The 19,033-nt window shown below is 39.0% G+C and overlaps 1 protein-coding gene across 1 annotated transcript in view; it reads right to left on the minus strand.

Annotated features, from left to right (window-relative positions):
* Window positions 1-12,999: 12,999 nt before the first annotated feature.
* Window positions 13,000-19,033, minus strand: part of TET1 (tet methylcytosine dioxygenase 1) — a 60,824-nt gene continuing 54,790 nt past the window's right edge. Inside the window, 1 exon segment of the mRNA XM_009893896.1 lies at window positions 13,000-14,141. Coding sequence (XP_009892198.1) covers window positions 13,000-14,141 — 1,142 coding nt within the window.

Below are 19,033 nucleotides of genomic sequence, written 5' to 3' on the forward strand. Positions count from 1 at the left end.
ATAGAACAGGATAATTTGCAACAGCCCAACCAATCTCACTCTTACAATTTGTAGCAGCTGTAACCCAGCTGACTCCTTGCAAGGCTTTCTGCTCTTGTGGAAGCGAGTTACAGTCTCACAGAAGTGTCTGCTTGATGAAGTATGGGATTAGTATGTCATTTCCCTGAAGGGATTCCTCAAGTGAAGGGAGTTGGTCATCAGCAGGCAACAGAAGTCTACATGGAAAACAAAGTGGTCACAAGAAACTGAACGGCTGACTTGTTATGCCACAGGAGGCAAAAGTTTTACTCTTCTGAGCTGAAAAAGAAGGCTGAGTCACGATGCCTCCAGCAGCAGTTCAGGACTACTTCAGGGTCATCAGCAGAGAAGTGTTACCAGTTATGTTATGAATGAATGGAGATGTACCTGTGGTATAGTAGGGATTTTAAGTAATTTTTGGCTTTGTGTATTCAACTGCTAAGAATTTTGTGTAACTGGTGTATATCATAAAAGCGTAAGAGTATCCAGAAGTAAGCAGATTGGACAGGGGGTTAGAGGCCCATCTTAGGAATTGTGTTCTAGCCAATGGTTATTGAAATAGCTGGGTTTGAATTTCCACATTTTTTCAGTGCGTCCTAGATTAAAAACACAGATGGGTATTGGCAGTAATTATTTTATTTTAGGTGATTTTTTTAACCAAAACACTACTAATTGAAGCATTGTCTTGCTTGTGTTTAAATTACATTTGAGTATGATGCTTGTTCTGATACAGAGAATTCACAGAAAGTCCTATATTTCAATGAATACTCCTTTTGGAAATGTAAACTAATATTATATAATAATATATAACAACAGTAATCAGCATTAGCATTATCCAACAGCAGTAAAACCCTGCCATTCTGTGGTCTTTATCAGGTATTAGAGCACTGCAGAAGTCTGTAACTGTAGCACTAGCAAAAAAGTTTATCTTGCTGTCGTGGTTTAACCCCAGACAGCAGCTAGGACCATGCAGCTGCTCGCCCACTCCCCTCACGGTGAGATGGGGGAAGACGATGAGAACAGTAAAAGTGAGAAAACTTGTGGGTTGAGATAAAGGCAGTTTAATAGGTAAAGCAAAAGCTGCGCATGCAAGCAAAGCAAAGCAAGAAATTAATTCCCTGCTTCCCATCAGCAGGCTGGTGTTCCATCTCCAGGAAAGCTTGAAAATGAACTTAGTAAACTTCTAAGTTTAAACTATTGTTAACAATTAACACCATTTTAATAGGTATTGTAATTTAAGGCTGTAACATCTTAGGAATTTAAAAGCAACCAGCTGTACTACATCAATATTCTATTACGTGTATAATTTATAGAGGAAATCCAAGATATGAGAAAGCACTCAAGCCACCTCCAGGTGTTGAGCTCTGCAAGATAAACTCATGTTTGGCAACCTTGCAGAGATGCCAGGGCAGGTAAATTTGGTTTGGTTTTGTTCCCACAAGCTACGAGTGAAGCTGTGTTTTAAAATCTCAGTAGGTAACATGCTCCATAATGTATGAAGAAATGTAGCGATGATTAGGAGCGCGTTACCCAGTGGGAATGCCGGGGAGGCAATATGCAGTGGGCTGGCAGTACCTGAAAGGGAGCTGGAAAACATTGCTTCTCATCAATCTCTCCCTTGATAATGATGTTCTTGGGTTTCCTCCCAAGTCTTTTAAGTGCCATTCAAAATCCACGTGCTTTCTTAGACACCTGTGCTATAGGTTACAGACTCTAATATCAAACCGTGGAATGCATAGCTCTGTTGAAAGATTTGATGGTACGATTTAAGAGGCCTGGGGCAAGTTGAGAGATGTTGCTATAAAAATCCAGTAATGCTTATGCTCTAGAAGAGCAGCAAATTACATAGGAGGGTACAGGCCTTCCTGTTGGATTCCGCATTCAGCTCCCAGGAACTAGATGCATCATATCACATGGTGTAGTTTGTTACTAGGGAATTACTGAAACCCGAGGAACGCAGCATTTTCCTGCCCTCTAGAAGATTCTTGTTATCTAAAGATTATTGTAACAGCAGCTTTTGCTACTGCACTTACTGGAGAAGGAAAAAGAAGCAAATACGAACTTTTCCTCCTTTTCTTCAGATCTAAAGAATAGGAATTCTATCTAGTATTGTTCTGCACTAAAATGTCACATAGTAAAGTGGACTAGTGCTGAGGTCCATTTTGTCTTGAGAAAAAGTAACATACCCTCTTGATTTGAAACAAATAAAACCCAGACTGTTTCCACTGGATCAGAATGAAAAGCCACAGTAAAGGATTCCCATAACCTTGCTCTGCCAGACAGGGCTGGTAGAAAAGAGACACTGTGTAGACATGTTCACAAACCCCTTTTAGCCTTTCTAGTCAGAAGTAGTTGTTCAGAATGTTCTGGCTGCTTCTCTCGCTGCATGGCTGTGCCTCGGACGGGTCAGTCCTGCGTGAAGCAAAGGCAGACCGACGGCAGGGACCAGAGCGCTGAATGATTTTTGCCCATCCCTTTCCAGTGCAGAAACCCCGCTGACTCGGATGACCCTACTGTAGTCCTACAGGGCTGAGTTAATTCATAAGTGTATTTCTATGTGTAAATGGTTATTAGTGGTAAGAGCAAAATTTCTGCAGGGAAAATGGCTCATAAAATGAAAATACTTTTATTAGCAATTATTTTCTTAACTCCACCCTTAAAAAGATGTCTTACTGACTTTTGTTTTACTGACTATAGGGTAAATTCTATAAACGTCCAGAACCTAAAGACTAGTATTTTTATTAGATTAATTCCTTGCTGTTGTCAGAACGTCTTTGATGAGGTTCTCAGCTCCCTGAGATCGGCTGCAAGACTAGATTATTTCTAGCTTTAGAATCAGTAATTTTTTAATTCCTCGTCTAAATTTTCAAGCCAGTTAATAGTTTTAAATGGGGCATATATGTAACATTACGTGCTGTATTATAAAGCAGGGCATTAACTTTGCTGTAAGTTGAATGGTACAGGCTCTCCTGGCCTAAACTTTGAGTCTTTACTTACTTCAGCATGACTTCATTTTGGTTTGTATCGGGAAAACAACTTTCTTTTATTTCTCAAAATGTTTTACAAGAAGAAATGCATGAAAAATACAGGAAAGAAAAATTAGACGACTAGGTGCAAAATAGAAGTATAAAATTTATTTAAAACCACCCACAAAGTTCTGTGTAATCAGGAATGATACAATTTGTAATAGTCTTTTTAAAAACTCATGACAAGATTTAAAATATATTTTCAATTACAGTATTCATTTAGCCTTATTCAGTTAGGACAATAAAAAAAAAGAAAGTTTACGTTCTAAACAGATGAGACACACAAGAAAAATAGAACAGAACAGACAATTTCCACAACAACAATTTTTACATGTATGTTTCAATACTAGTATCAACATTTCAATGCATCTTGCTACATAAACATGAAATCATGTACAACAACTGCTTGCACCAAAAAACATAGCTTAATTAGATCTTTCAAGTAACATGCAGTCACAACTCACAAGTCTTCAAGTACTGCTGGTAAGGGTTCCCTTGTCTGCAAAGAAGATTTTAAGGTTCAGTTTCTCAGCTAGCGTAACTCCTCACAGCTCCACACGCCTCATGAAGCTATGCTCAGTTATACTAGGAAAGAATCAGGCCCCAAATGTGTTTTGTTTTGTTTTTTGAGAAAAGAAGTAATTTTTATACTTTCTCCTGTAAATACTGTGACATAATGAAGTGCTTTTTCTTTCTGATTTTTTTCTCCCTGTACATCATCTTTTGTTTAAAAAAGTTAGTTTTATGTTCCAGATCCAAATACAGTAGGTTGGTAACTGGAAATGATCCAAAACCTCAAGTTCAGAGTTGAAAAATAAATATCAAATGCATCCCAAAGAAAGAAAGAAAGACAAAGAAAGAGAGAAAGGAAGAAAGAGAGAAGGAAAGAAAGAAATTTTTTTTTTTTTTTTTTTTTGCTTTGGCATACTAGTAATCTTTTAATTTTGCAAAGCAGGAAAGAATTCATTAGCCATAGCATTTCAGTACAGTGTGTCCTTACATATTAATATTCTTTCTTACAACAGCACATTCTGAACTGTATTTACGACCTGGTATGATAGTGTCACATTATGAAGAGCTGTCTCTTCCAAACTGAAGAAATAATCATAGCATAATTATTGTTAAAGACTGAAATGTCTGAATGTTTGTATTGGTTAGAACTGGCTTTCTTTTAGTGGTGTTGGGATATCAAATTCGTTTTTCTTGCCTGCAGTTATTTTTTCATTTTGAGGACAAGAGATTCATGAAGTTCAGACGCTGCCTTCCGAATTGTACGGATTAGACTGGCATTCACAAAGTTAGTAGGAAATCTGTTCCTCATTAGACTCTGCAGTATCACTGCAGTTTAGAAATCTAAGAATGAAAATACATTTCCTTTTCCTCAAACTTTTTCAAGTTTGCATTGTGTTGCCTTTCATAACTGCAACATAACGGGGCTCGATGCTTACATAAAGCTTCCACTGGCAGCAAGGGCAGCTCTGCGCAGCTTGAGCTGCAGGGCGGCTCCAACGGTGTCACTGTTGAGCATCACCACAGTTAGGGCAGTCAGAGAACATCGGCTTTTAGCTTTGTGTCTTACAACTCACCCCAGTGTGACAACATCACACAATACTGCACACCCTCTTGGGTCTCAATGTCAGAAGAGACTGGAGTTCAGTAGATTGTCACAACCCCATTTTATAGAATCAATTAAAGGGATCAAGTTATGATAAAGAGAAGCAAGTATTTTAAGAAAAACTATCAAAGCTTAGAAATAGTATTATTGGCAATTCTGTGAGATTCCTGGCCAGGCCACTACCTAGAGGTACAAATCTTTTACCACATTCTCTGTGTAGACAATGTTGGGAAAAGGAGAGCCGATATACGTGGATACTTAAAACCTGATAAAAACCAGAACAGTTTCTTTGCAACCTGTATTTCTAAACTCAGAATAATCTGGGTGTTACTGGCCAGTATGTACACAATAGGGCTATCATTAAATTGATTTCAGATGATTGTACAAATCAGTCATTTGGTAACGGTTTTGATTTATGCTACTGACCTTTTATACCATTATCGGTGTAATGGGATACTCCAAAGGATGTAAGCTAAACTGACATCTGTTTAAGGCTCCTTTATCTTTTTAATGTGATGCAAAGGACAGTAGTATAAATGAGAATCAGGGCCTTCATTCTTAATTTTAAGACGACTCCCAAACCCTAGACCCTTTTCCATTACAATATTATAATAAAAATACAGATATACATGTAAAATATTGATCAGGTCACAAAACTTCCCACAACAGCATTAAAATGTTCTGTGGCAACAACTGCAATACTGAACATCAAACTAGCAGTTCCCTTGCTCCACTGCAACAGCACTTCTTTGGAAAACAGTTTATCTGCTCTCACTGGTAGCCCTCTGTAGATTAACTGCCAAATCTGTCCTCCTTCTTATGTATGTAGGTTTTTTTGAGGTCTACACCTGCGTCCCCTGACTTTATGAGGAAAGCTGGCAAGGTGTGCAAAGTGTTGAAAACAGCACTGTTAAATCACTCGCACCAAACAGAGCAAGTCACCTTCACGTTAAGTTATTTAGCACCCCAGTCTTGCATTGACTGCAAGTATGCTTTCGGAAGATTCTAGCATTTTACTACAAGTCTGTGTGGAAAACTACATATATAATGGTCCCGTAGAAGAAAAGAGACTGTTGTGAGAAGAATTAAGGATACAACACCGAGAAGCATCTCATCTCTTTCAGAACTGAAGTTATGAGTATGTGGTTAAACACTGCAAAACAATGGTGGGATGATGAACTGGGAAACTGGACTGAAACAGGATCTTAAAGTCTTTATGTCTCAGAAAGAGGAAAACAGTGATGCTGACACCCCTATAGCCTTTAGAACAAGGCAGTAACTACTTAATTATTTTCTGCTCAAGCTCAGTCAATTCCACTTGCTGCTACAGAGGAAGAACAAAAAGAAACTCCATTGTTCCTTTTTTTCCCCAAGCTGTCCTATGTTAGTTAAAGGATTTAACTTATGCAATACTTGAGGTTTCTCACACGGCCTATAACTGATCTCTGCACAGGGATATAACTAGAAGATGTAAAGAAGGAGGGCTTCTCAAGAGAGAAGAGGGCATTCCACAGAGATGCCAGCCACAGAAGCAAAGATCTTGTAGTCTGAGAAGGGATGACTCCCTTCTCGGGGTGAGCAGTTTTCTAGTCCTGCAAAGTCTCTTTTGTTTGGCTACTTGCAAAGAAGAGTGTAACCATTACGTCAAGAAATCTGGAAATTAACTAGAAGTTTGATTATTCGATTTAAAAAGTAAGAAAACACCGATTGTGACAGATAATGAATTATTCCTCTTTCTTGGAATGAAAAGAATATTGAACTGCAATGTTCCAGACTCCCTATGACAGAACATGAAGAAAAACAACCCCTAGAACTCTCATGTATAGAACAAAAGATGACCGAAAGAAATTGATTTTGGAAGAGTCACAAGGAGAATAATTTATTATGATATTCCTGAAATGCAGACTGGCTGATTCATACATACAAAGCAGCGGCAGCGTGCATGGGGAATTCATGAGCAGGCTGAGAGCTATACTGCTAACACCGAGTACTGAAGCAGACCTGCAAAGGGACAGGAATGACTTCTGGAGTAGTTCAGAGCATTTAAAGCATTCACCAGCAGGTTATAATGTGATCTATCATTGACTGTGGAAAGAACTAACCACAGCAGGTGAGCCATAGAGAGACCACAAAGTGAGAAAGGTGGCTGTAATAATCGTCTGTACAGAGTAATTAAGTGTACTTCAGGGAGACATCGCAGAATTAAGTCTTCATAATTTAGTCAAGTATGTAAATGACAGTATTAAACAAAAAATTTTGCTCACTCCTCCGAAATAAGCAAAAATATTTTAATAGGAAAGTAATAAACACAAAGTATATTTTCAGCCACTCTTTAGAAGACATGATCCGTATACATACTGGTGCCTGATTAGATGCTACTATTAGAAATCCTCAGCCTTTGAGAAAACCTCAAATAAAACTCTTTCCTTTATGCAATTATAATTTTGCAGCAATATACTGGCACAGTATGTAGACAACTTGTGAAAACTGTCTGACTAAACATCAGGTAATTCCAGAAGACACTGAAGCCCATTTCTGTACTCTTCCACTAAGTAGCCACAGCCTTGGGACTTCTGACACTGCCCCTCTGCTTAATATTAAAGGAGAACATACACGTGTCACACACTAAATAAAAAAGCGTATGAATTTAAAGTTAGATGTACCAAAGAAAGTGCCAACGTGAAGTAGTACCCTGGAAACTACAACGTGTACAGAGAAGGCTGTCTCAAAAGCCCATTGCACCTTCACAGCTTTGCCAGTGACTTATCCATGCCGTGCATCCCATCAGCTTTCCATGTTCCCTATCTCGATTGTGGGAAGGAGCAGCAGGCTGGCCACGACAGCAGCGCTCGCTACCTCGTTCTTCTACACAGATTAAAGAACAGGTGACCAGCTCTCGCCCTCTTTGTTTTTTTGTTGTTTTTTTTTTTTTTTCTCCTTAAACCAGGCAGAGAACAAAGGAGAGATTACTGTCTCCAGAGGAGCTTTGGAAAGAGATGAATTTGTACATATATCCACAGCTGTGTGACATGGTGACACATCCTTACTGGTTAGAAGCAATGCTGTAACACAGACATTGCAGTGCAGTACCATGGTGTCACAACAGTCAATGGCAACTTTCTCTACAGTTTAATTGTATGGAAAGATATTCCTTCCACTCTTCCTCCTGAAAGTCAGCTCAACACCTGATAAAATTAAGAAGAAAGCCACAGTTTCCAAATGTGATTGGACTGTTCCTCATCTCTAATTGTGTTAAGATGAGATCATAGACAGCATCACGGGTCACAGTTGGGCAGACACCTTTCACACGGGACATAAACCAGTTTTATGGAAGATACGTCACAAAGACCCTAATCTGAATTTTAGTGACCTCAACAGACCTAAAAGAGAGTTTGTTCAACACTGCCTGAATGTAACTGCTGTTACATAGACAAAGTACAGAAGTGGATATGCAATTTAGTTTTTCACGTATCTGAGGGCACAGTTATTTCCCCTTGTTACCCTAGAGATTACAGGATTTCTGTGGAAAAATACAAAGAGAAAAAACATAGATATATAAAAATGGATTAGAAAGCTTATGACTGCTTGAGCTAATTTCAACATGAAAGAAATTTCCTGGGAAGTAAGAGGGCAAGATTGACCTTACATTTTAAATTCAAAAATGTGAAATCGCAGTTTTATTGGCATACTTCCATAATGTATCTCTCTCTCATTGAACAAACAACCTATCAGATAAGAAAAATCAAGAAGCGGTCAAGCACCTAAGCCTGAAGGTGGTCTGAAACAGACCTACCTGCATGCCTGAAACTTGAGGTGAAGGTATTTGTCTCTCTACAGACCTTAAATCGCTTCTCATGCAACAAAACCAATGTAACCTCTGTGTTTAACCAGAAGTACAACATTTACTCCAAATCTCTGTCCTTGCAAATCCAATTAACTGTGGCAGGCTTGCAAGGGCCTGAGTCGGCACAGACTTTGGTCACCTGTTATCCATGTCCATCCAGTTAAATAGGAGAATTGCATGAAAGTTTGGTGAAAGTTTGATGAAAGAGCACATTGCAGTCAGTCGGGCTGCAGCAACGTAAACAGGACCCAAATTTAACTCGCCAAATTTAGCATAATACTGCAATGATATTAAAAAGGTCTTTAAAAAAGCCTAAACAGTTGTATGTTACAAATAATCTTAAGTACTAAAGAAGCTGTCATTTACCCATGCTGAACATAAAATTTTGCTTAAGATACTACAGTTATTTCCTGTTCTAAGTATAGAGAAGCAGTCATAGGTAAGATAAGGACTTTTAACAGCAGTTACTCCCAAGTAAAAGTTAGCTTAGAAAGTCCTTACAAAAAAATAAATATCTGAATACAACCGTTACAGCTAGAAAGTCACAAGTACTTTTAAGTTCTTAAAAAGCGTTTTGGATCTTGTGACTAAAATATTCGTAGAAGTATTTTTTTCTGTTTTCTGTAATACAATAGCACGTTACACATCAGTAAGCACAGAAAAACCGCATGAATAAAATTCACTGTTTAATTGGGCACGACTGCAGTAACTCCAGCACAGACTCGGTGAGTCAAAACAGAACCAGCTCCTCCACACAGCACCACTCCGTCCCTCCAGAGCAAGGGCCGAGCGGTGCGACCCAATGGAGAAAGGGATAAGAGGCATTTCTGGGAAGTCAGAGGTGTCCCGTGTTGGATGACAAGAGATTCTGCTAGCACACTGTGAAAAAGGATCAAAAGAGAACCACACCCCACCACCAGCTCCCGCCTGAATCCATTTTCTGGGTTTTCCCCCAGAACACTGTGCCAGCTGTTGGAAACCACTGAAGCGCGCAGGTCTGACCTAGCCAGCTCCCTTAGCTGGAGATCCAGCTCCTCATCTGGCCATCCTGGAGGGACTTTGTTAGCGGGTAAGAGCAAATCACAAGTGGTTGTGTGGGCAGCAAAGGCAAGCAGTAGACCCACAGATTTGCAAATTTTAAGAGACAAATACTGTTATAAAATGATAACCTTACCCAAACCAACATAATTTGTGTACAAGACTGATAAATATTCTGAAGTGTTACAATAAATAGCACACAGTTGCAAAACCAGCAAATAGTTGCATTTTCTAGACCGCAGTACAGCAACAGAAAATATTAGCTTCTCAAATCACAACCTGCTACGTGCCAGAGCAGGAAATAAAAGTGGCCAGCTAACCCGCCTGGTACCTACACGTTGAGAAAGTAGTTACGTGATAGACAGTCAAGGAAAGAGCACCGCAAATGATATTTTTTTGTATAGATGATACATTTTTCTCATGTAAGTAAACTTAATAAAGTAGTAACTGTGAGTTTTAGCACCTATGAGTTAATAGCATTAACTATTATGTTAAGATATACTTTTCTCTGTTAAAATTGCCATTTCAAAGAAGGTGAGACCTGGACTCCCTGGAAGTCTGTTGGTGCAGCCACTGGAGCAGTGACTCACCAGGGGCTATGTTTGGAGGTCTCCTTTCAGACCCACCTTTCAGTTTCCCACTTCTTTGAGGGAAGCTGCTGGTTTTTCAATGGAATGTTTTTATCTCAAAGTTGCCAATCATCCATAAGTTAAACATGGGCATCTCTAGGGGAAGATTCAAGTGAAAGCCATCCCCTTTAATGATCTGAACATTTTAAAAAGTAAAGAGATGGCTCTGTAACTTATTAATTTTGAGTAGAAAAATTGTTAATTGCATGGGAGCGCTGAATGGTAAAGGATTTTTTAATTTGCGTGATAGAAACTAAAGCTATCAGCACTATCAGTGAAACCAATAAACTAATTTTTTCTGTAAATTGTGGTGTCGGACAAGGGTTTTCAGATAGCAAATACATGAATGGAACAGCTAGAGAACGTCCAATACTACTCACTGTATGGACAGCTGGAATTCTTACTAATCTTCGGCTCACCAAAAATATACAAGTTTTAAAATGGAAATCTAAGGCACACAAAATACCATAATGATTTGATGTATACTGTATATTACATAGTCAAGAAGCATAAAACTGCTGGTACAAAACGATGGCATAATATTGGTTTTGTTTTATTAATATTTACAATCCCTTCATATCCTCTATTTGAACTAATATTAAGCTTTGAACTAAAATTTGCAGCATACCCGGTTTTTTACAAATTTTACTTAAAATAGGTAAGATACAAAGAATGGGTTCAATTCGGCCATCCTCTGCCATCAACGTTTTTGTTAATTTCGACAGGAATCTGTAGAATTGAACCCAAGGTCGTTACATAGTGATTGCTACTTCAGACCTTGCTCCCGCAAACACTACGCGTGTACACCTCTATACAGGACAATAGTCTCAGTGATCTACAGCCGCAATTAAGTATTCGTAGCACCAAGGTCCTAACTGGCACTATGTGTTAAAAATACAATTTACGTACTTTTCGTACCAAAACTGTAAATATAGCGCTTACAGTTCAACTTCTCAAGGAAAAAGCACCTTGTCTAGGTTTTAAATAAAGCAGATCTAGATAGTTCATATTCCTCTGTTACAGCACCACTACATGATAATATTATCAAGTATATTATTAGCATATTTTCACACTGGAAAAAACTCTGACCCCGTTCTACCTATGGGTTACCCAGCCGGGGAGGACTCCGAGGCAGAGTTAAGGTACAGCTTTGTCTCTGGGGCCTGATCCTGCAGCTCTCAGTCAGGAGAGGAGTCCTGGCTTGAGCGGGGCCTCCTGGTTCTGACTGGGCAGGTACGGCTACGCAGAGCTGTTCTCACGGAAGAAGTTGCAGGATGAGGTCGATCCTTAGCTAACGTTGTCATTTGGTAATTTGTTTAAATAAATAAGTTTAAAAAAGAAATACATAGGAGAGGAGAATCAGAAAGAAGAGTGGGATGCTACAGTATTTAAAAGCAATGGAGTGTCTTTTTCCTCTGGTTTAGCAAATATTCATTTCAATATATGTCACTTTCAACAGAAATGGAGAACATAAATGTCATGTGTTCAGAAGGAAGAATACAACCCTTTCTACATGAAATGTATAAATCGCTTAAAAACATTTACAAAACGTTTTTGTAAAAAAACTGAACTCAGAAAGCTGGTGAATATCACAGATTGGTTCATCTTAGTGAAAAGTTTGCTGTTAAATATTAGAAATTTCGTACTTTTCCAACACTTCCTTTGTACTTTCCCCAAATTAATTATTTTTTTTCCAGAATAGAATAAGGCAACTCTAGGGGGTATTTTTTTTCATCCCAAAACAATCCTACCCCTGAGGCATTAGGAACATTTGGTTGTCATGTTAACTTAGAATGCTCCAAACGAATGAGACTTATGCACTTATTGCTCAAAGAAATCATAACAAATGCTGCCTTTAAAAAACCAAATAATGGTCCTAACTCCCAATAGCAACACACATATTGACAAGACATCTCCTAATTTCATGTTTGTACACTCTCTTGAAAATAATAAAATGTTTCTGTAGTTTATAACTGTTGTTTATATGCAACATAAAATCTTCGATGAAAAAGGGCAAGTCTAAAAACAATCACATATGCTATTAGCATACATACTGCAGCTGTAACAATACGGAACTCTACACAGCAAGAATAAAATGATTTCTTCTGTAGAGTATGCACAAACCTTAGACAATATGATCCTTATACTATACTATTTCAAGTTAATTTTAAAAATAGAAAGTGCTTTTAAAATATATATTTACAGCTTAAAAACAACTTCCAGCCATCATTACCAATAACTTCATTTCATACATAATGACAAATCTAGAGAAAAAATTCATTGGTTTTCTAAAAGATTTATCTGTAGTTTGGACTATATAGCAATGGTTGGAAGTTGTTAAAGCAATGGCACCATGAAGTAATAATTCAGCTTATTTATTTTTAACTGTTTGATGTGGTTAAGCACCAAGAGCTGTGTAGAGCTATTACTGTATAACTTGATTTAACACCATAAAATGTGAACCTGTTAAAATCCCTATAAATGATTTTTGTAGTAAACAGACTTGATTTAAAGCACCAAAATATAAATTCCTAAAGGTAATAAACTGAATGATTCAATCAAGGTTAATAACCTAAACAAAATCTTTTTTAGAATGTATTAAAACTATACAACTTTTTTTTTTTTTTTTTTTTTTTTCTTAAAATGTGCTTGAGCACCACCAAATGTTAAAGTCACAGTTTAAGAAGAAATCCCCCCCCTTTTTTTTTACCTCAGCCTTAAAATGGTTGAGATGAGCAAATAGTAAACGGCACGAGACTTGTTCTTTAACAGCACCTTAAAGAAACACTGTGTAACACTGCACCAAGAGGAGGCATTTGAGACTAAAACCTATGCCCAATGGTTGTAAGGCCCTGCAACTCGTGTAAGGGCATAAGAAGATACTGTTATTACGTTATCCTTAGTTACTGTTAATGCTCTGCGTGATGGGATTTGGTTGAACTCATTGTCTTCATAAAAAATATCTCTGTTTTCACTCGTTTGCTTTGTTTTCCTGCTGCTAGAGTTTAGTTCGGTATTCTCCGTTCCTAATCTTTCTGCTTCTTTTTCTTTTTCTTTCGCTCTCTCGGCCATCTTTGCTTCCCACATGGCTAAACCATGTTTTGGCTCATTTAAATTCTTGTGTTGGTAGAAAACTAAAGAAATTCTCGTGGGATGATTGCGGTTGGGTTTTTTAATAGGTGTGGTAGCATGGAGTTCACGTCTTGCACATTCAATTAAGATAGAACCATGAGAAGGTGCCACAGCAACCCCGCCAATGTCATCATCCAAAAAATTGTGCTCGCTGTCTGACCACATTTCCTCAGCTTTTTCTTCAGAGTCAGTCGGTTGTCCCAGTGCACTGTTCGGCTTCTCGTCAACACAGTCAAAATCACACATCTGTTCTCGATGGGAGCTGCCCTTTTCCATTGGGCATCCATGGGAACAGTCCGCTTCGTTTCCGACTGCATCCTTTGCCGGAGAGCTTAGCGGTACTGACAAATCACAAGAGCTGATCATCTGTGAAGAAGGAGAATTGTCTAACTGAAGCTGACAATTCTGTTTGTCTGGCTGATGTTCAAGTATAGTGGGCAGGGGGTCTTTATGGGCTGGGGGGCCTGGAGCAGTGACCTCTGGAAGAATCGGTGGCACACCATTCATCTTATCATTCAGCAAAATTCCAGTATAATCTTTGACCGACACATCAAAGTTCTTACAATTAACATAAGGTGTCACGTGAGGTTGCTTACTACTGCATTCAAAATACCCGTAGGGAACTGAAAAATCTTGTTGAATATTAGCCACTGCCGTTATGCCAGGCTTATGTGCTAAAGATGAATAAGGATGTAAACTATCCACCTTAAAAGGGGAGGAAGCCGTATACTGTTTTAATAAAGAGCAATTTTTAGTAGTGTTTGAAGTATGTTTCATGGCATAGAGGTGATCGGAAGTCTCCGTTTTTATTCCAGGTTTTAAAGCATCTGTTTTGTTCCCTAAAAAAAATGCACACCAAAGTGTAAGTACTTGTCCTCACTGAGTTAATAAAATAGACCTTTTATAATATTCTTTAATAATGTTTTCATACTTTTAATATGGAAGATATACACGATGACTACAGATTTTTCAAAATGGTTATTTTTAGCTTTTTAGGAATATCTCTATGACCGTTAAGTACACACATCACAACCTCGCTGAAGTAATGCCTTAACGTTTTTCCAGTCAGACTGCTGTTATATAAAATAGAGAGGTATTTCACAGAGGGATGAGTAAGATAAACAGATAAAATGAAATAACCACTCAGTGCCGACTCACACAGTCCAGTTCTACACAAGTGCTTCCCAGCGGCTGATTGCCTTCAGCACTGTCTGGGCTAGCAGGAAGCACTATGGAAAAGTTTTCACAACTGATGAAATTTAGTCTGTCCGAAATTAAGCCTGTGAAACAATTGAAATTCTCAGCTGCCTTAACCCTATATTATTATCAGAGGAAAAAGTATGTTTATAGATCTTGTCCATCACAGCAAATAAGTTACTGAATTACAATGGCTTGTGCATTAGCAAGTAACTACTCAGAAATTTTCTTTAAAAAAAAAAAAAAGTACCTGGCAGCATACTCCAGGTAAATCCATCCTTACAAAGCTGCATCACGTGACTTGGCTGTCTTCCATCTAATTCCTGCACATCAATTATTTCAGGTCTTTGTGGAAACATACTTGTTCAATTTATGTCAGCTCCCTAATCAATTTCTAGTCCTGGCACCCTGCAGTTGTGCTTGTTTGTGAACAGACTCCTCAATGACTCATCCTCATCACAGTTAAGTTCAATCCAGAGTCCGCTGGAGTAACGGGAAAGAATTCCATCAGCTTTGACGGGCTTTGCATCATGCCCTGAAACTGCTTTACATGTGTTTTGCTGGCAAACTGGCACCCCACAGAGAGCTCTCGCACGGTCTCATAAAAGACCGTCTCTGTCAGTGCTGCTTCTTTGTTCCATAAATACACAGAAAGTTTAATTGCTTTACCGAATATAGAAGAACTATTCTTTCGTCTATTCTGTCTTCTAATAATTTATAAATAGTGATGGATTAAAAAGCATTCTTTCAATAGGAATGCAAAAAAGGCAAAGTGGGATAAATTATGGACACAATAGTTAGTATGCAAATACTGTAGCTGTGGAGGGACATAAGGAAACCGCATCAACTCTTCAAAAACCTTTTCTATGAAATCAAACTCAGAGCATTTAATTAATAACACCCCTCCAGACCAAGGCCTTCTTCCTCTAGGAGATCTGAAACACAGCATTTGAGAACTGCACTGTCCATCATCAGATCCATCCATCCATGCAGAGAAAGCTGCATTCTCTGAAAATAAGTTTTAACAACGCACAGCACTCTCCGAACAGCCGTGGCTCCAGCAAATTCCCCATCTCTTGCCAGAAGCTCCTTGCTCTGCGGGGCCAAGTAGCAGGGATTAGGAGAAGTTAATGCAAATATATGGGTAGAGGGAAATCAGTCATGGTTCAGATAAGGTGGAATCGCTCCCCAGGAATACCTCCTGTTCAAACAGACTCTGGTGCACCTCCACTAGGAGCTGTTGGCTGAAGTGGTGAAGTGGCCACTGCTCTGCTGTGGCCAGCTGAGAAGCTGTCTCTAAGTTGGTAGTTCAGCTCCTGCTCTACCCCATATGGACCAAGACGAATTGCTGCTATTTACGGAGACTAAAATAACCTTTCCATTGGTAAAGTTTATTTGTCCAGAATAACGTGGTGAAATGACAGGACTATACAAGGAATGACGCAAGGTCTATCTTTAAGATGTATTTCATCATAATTTAGGATTTCAAAGGCTCTCAGCTTCAGCACTAATGTAAAAATTAACTGTTGTGCCGCTTGCTGTTGGCAAGAGGTGCATGGCAAGTGCACCCTATTTAATACACAGTGTTTCCACAAAGGACTTGGCACAGTCGAGATTCAAACCAAGTCTTCACATATGCACGCTCTACCAAGCTGACTTAATCTGTCTTCACCACTCAGAAGGTCCTCCTCACCACCATCTTTGCTGCCAGGTAAAGGCAGTAAAGAGGACAAGTCCTCTCTTAGCCCTTTTTACTTTTACTCCATGTGGTGAAGACGTGCAGGTTAGAGGAGTCTCTCAAACCTTCCAGGCTTTCCAGCCAGGGGACACTACGATGGCTCTGAAATGACGGTCAGGTCTCTTTCGAGAGAACATATTACATCTACGTGATGGGCAGCACGGCACGGCCGCCCTTGTGACTCCTTCGGGATCCCCCCAGGCTACTCCAAAGAGCAACAGCCTCCCACAGCCAAAAACATGACTGACAGTATATACACCACGGTTATCCCATCTCATCTAACTGCACATCCTCCATATTCTTTTTAATATTGAAAAAGCCAAACCAATATCCTAAACTCCTGTCCTCATTAGGAAATCAAGTACCATACATTGCATACACCATTTATCAATACCTTCTCCTCTACAGTTGAAGCGTAGCTAAGTATTCTTTTGTTCTTATATTAGGCTAAAATTTAATAGTAGTATCTGACTTGCTTAAAATACCTTTAGCAGTACTTTATTCCCTGCTTACCTAAAACTAGGTAGGCAGTATTTCTGTTCTTCCCCTAATATTTTTTTCTGCTTTTTTACTATTTCAATCCTTTGTCTTTTGTTTTATGTTTAAATGGTGTGACCAGAATTGAATGCCACTATGAATATAAAGGGACCCTGATTTAAATAATCGTTTCCTCTGGTTTACCATCAGGAGTGACTACTGTATAGTCCAGTTTTAACTCCTCTGTCACACAGGCGCTTTGATTTTGTTTTCATATTAAGCCTAACAATCTCAGCTAGACTAAAATTTTCCATTCCTCAGAACTAAAATGGTACCTGCTGCTGGCAGAATGGAAAGAGCCCATCAACGAATGATCCCCTGTAACTGGAAAAAAACCCTGTGTGTACAAGTACAATACTGTAGTATTCTAAATCCGTAAAATTTACAGATCTTTGCATTTTACTGTGGGCTAGGGGCAGGGCAGCAGCCGTGTGCTGAGGCCTTTACCTGGCCAGCATCCTGTAGGACTAGAATAAGCACGTAAGTGATGTGCATAAATGCTTCTGCTTATCTCATGCTGAGCACACCACCTTGCCCTCTGCACACCTGAACTTCCTCTGCCACTGCAGCCCATTTAGCAAAGCCTCTTTGAACTTATTCACATGGCCAACCTCAGCAACACGTGCCACCGGCAGATTTGGGGATTACAGTGTTGACAGCTAGTCTGAGGGATTCCACTGTCAAAACTTCCATGACAAAAGCTGTACTTTTATGATAGAAGCTAAGTATTTATATTCACATTCTTGTTTTTCCATCTCTGAGCAACTTTCTCACTCATAAAAGTATTTCTTCCTCACTCTGTGACTTATTTTTATCAGCAGCCCTTCTAAATTACTTTACCAGAATACTTCAAGTCCAAACAACTTATGTAAGTTGGCTTGTTTACACAGTTATATTATTATTTTTGCACGTTCAAAGAATAAAGTTCTGTGTCCCCAAAGCATATGGCAAAACTCTGGATATCGCACCATTTGTTAAAGGCATGGTTTTCAGATATCAAAGCTGGGCCTATTTGTAACTACAGTGTCAGGTACAGGTAGGCGGTTCGTAACTCTATTTCAGTATTTCAAAACAACTGTCTAGTGAGGTCAGACAATTTCAGAATTCCTTCCCAAACCAGAGTCCTCTAATGCTTCCCCCAGCACAATGGAAGTTATTAATCATTGCTTCAGAGCTATTGTAGGACGCCGTCCTCAGCCTGAATCCTTTCAGATTTGTTTCAAAGCCTGGAGTGTGTCTCCCAAACTTGCACGTAGATTAACTGAATGCCTAATTTCCTAGGGGTGTCAATAATCCTGCTTTTCTTGCTCTTATTCCATCTTGCTACATGCAAAGTGTACTGGTTGCCCTGACTCCTCTAGCGAGACAAAACAGGGTGCCGAGTGCAAATTACAAAAATGTGTCAAATGGATTCTTTTGCAGTTTATCTGCCCAAAAAGCAGATGTTCTTCTAAATACATTTAACTGATCTTAAATCTACTACATATATTTGGACGTCTCTCATGAAATAACATTCAAAATTCGAGAAGGTTGACTTATTTCTCCCTCTTCCTACAAGTTAGATAGGCTATGCTTTAATTCCTTTTATCTGTTTCCCCCCCCCCCTCTAATCACAGAGTTTAAGTTCATGGCTTCCCCTCCTCGTCCTTCTTTCCTACTTCTCATTACCGTGAAGTCCCATAGAACAGTTGTATCCTCTGAAGCACCGGTCCAAAATCTGACCCCCGGTACTACAGCAACCCCAGGTACACACACACTCCTCCACCCAGCTCAGTCGCAGCACCGTTCTGTGTTACACAATCCCATACTGCAGCAGGCGGCTCTGGCCATAGTACCCTATGGTACCAGAACCAACATGGCATACCTTTTACCTGGCCCCGGTAATATCATTTCAAGGAACAATTTGAGAACTGTCTTATTTGATAAATCCTGGCTCTTTTTTTTTTTTTCTCTTCAAATCTCTTGCTTTGCAGCAGTATCCACGCCCTTGACAGGAAATTACCATCAACTCAGATTCTGAGAAATATCTGTGTGGATAACAGTTCTTGTACTTTCAAATGACAGAAATTCATGCTGGTTTTTTAGATAAACATTCCTACAACAGTATTTCAAGATGATGCTACTGCCATTATTTATTAGAATAAGAGAACTCAAAATATTTATTTCACTGGTGCTCACATATCACCAAAAACTTACTTTTGGGCGATCACCTGTATTTTTCCTGTGCCAAGAGACTACAATGACTTGCTAGTTACTCCC

Source organism: Charadrius vociferus, unplaced genomic scaffold (genome assembly GCF_000708025.1).
Source record: "Charadrius vociferus isolate BGI_N301 unplaced genomic scaffold, ASM70802v2 scaffold611, whole genome shotgun sequence".
In the NCBI taxonomy this organism is placed as follows: domain Eukaryota; kingdom Metazoa; phylum Chordata; class Aves; order Charadriiformes; family Charadriidae; genus Charadrius; species Charadrius vociferus.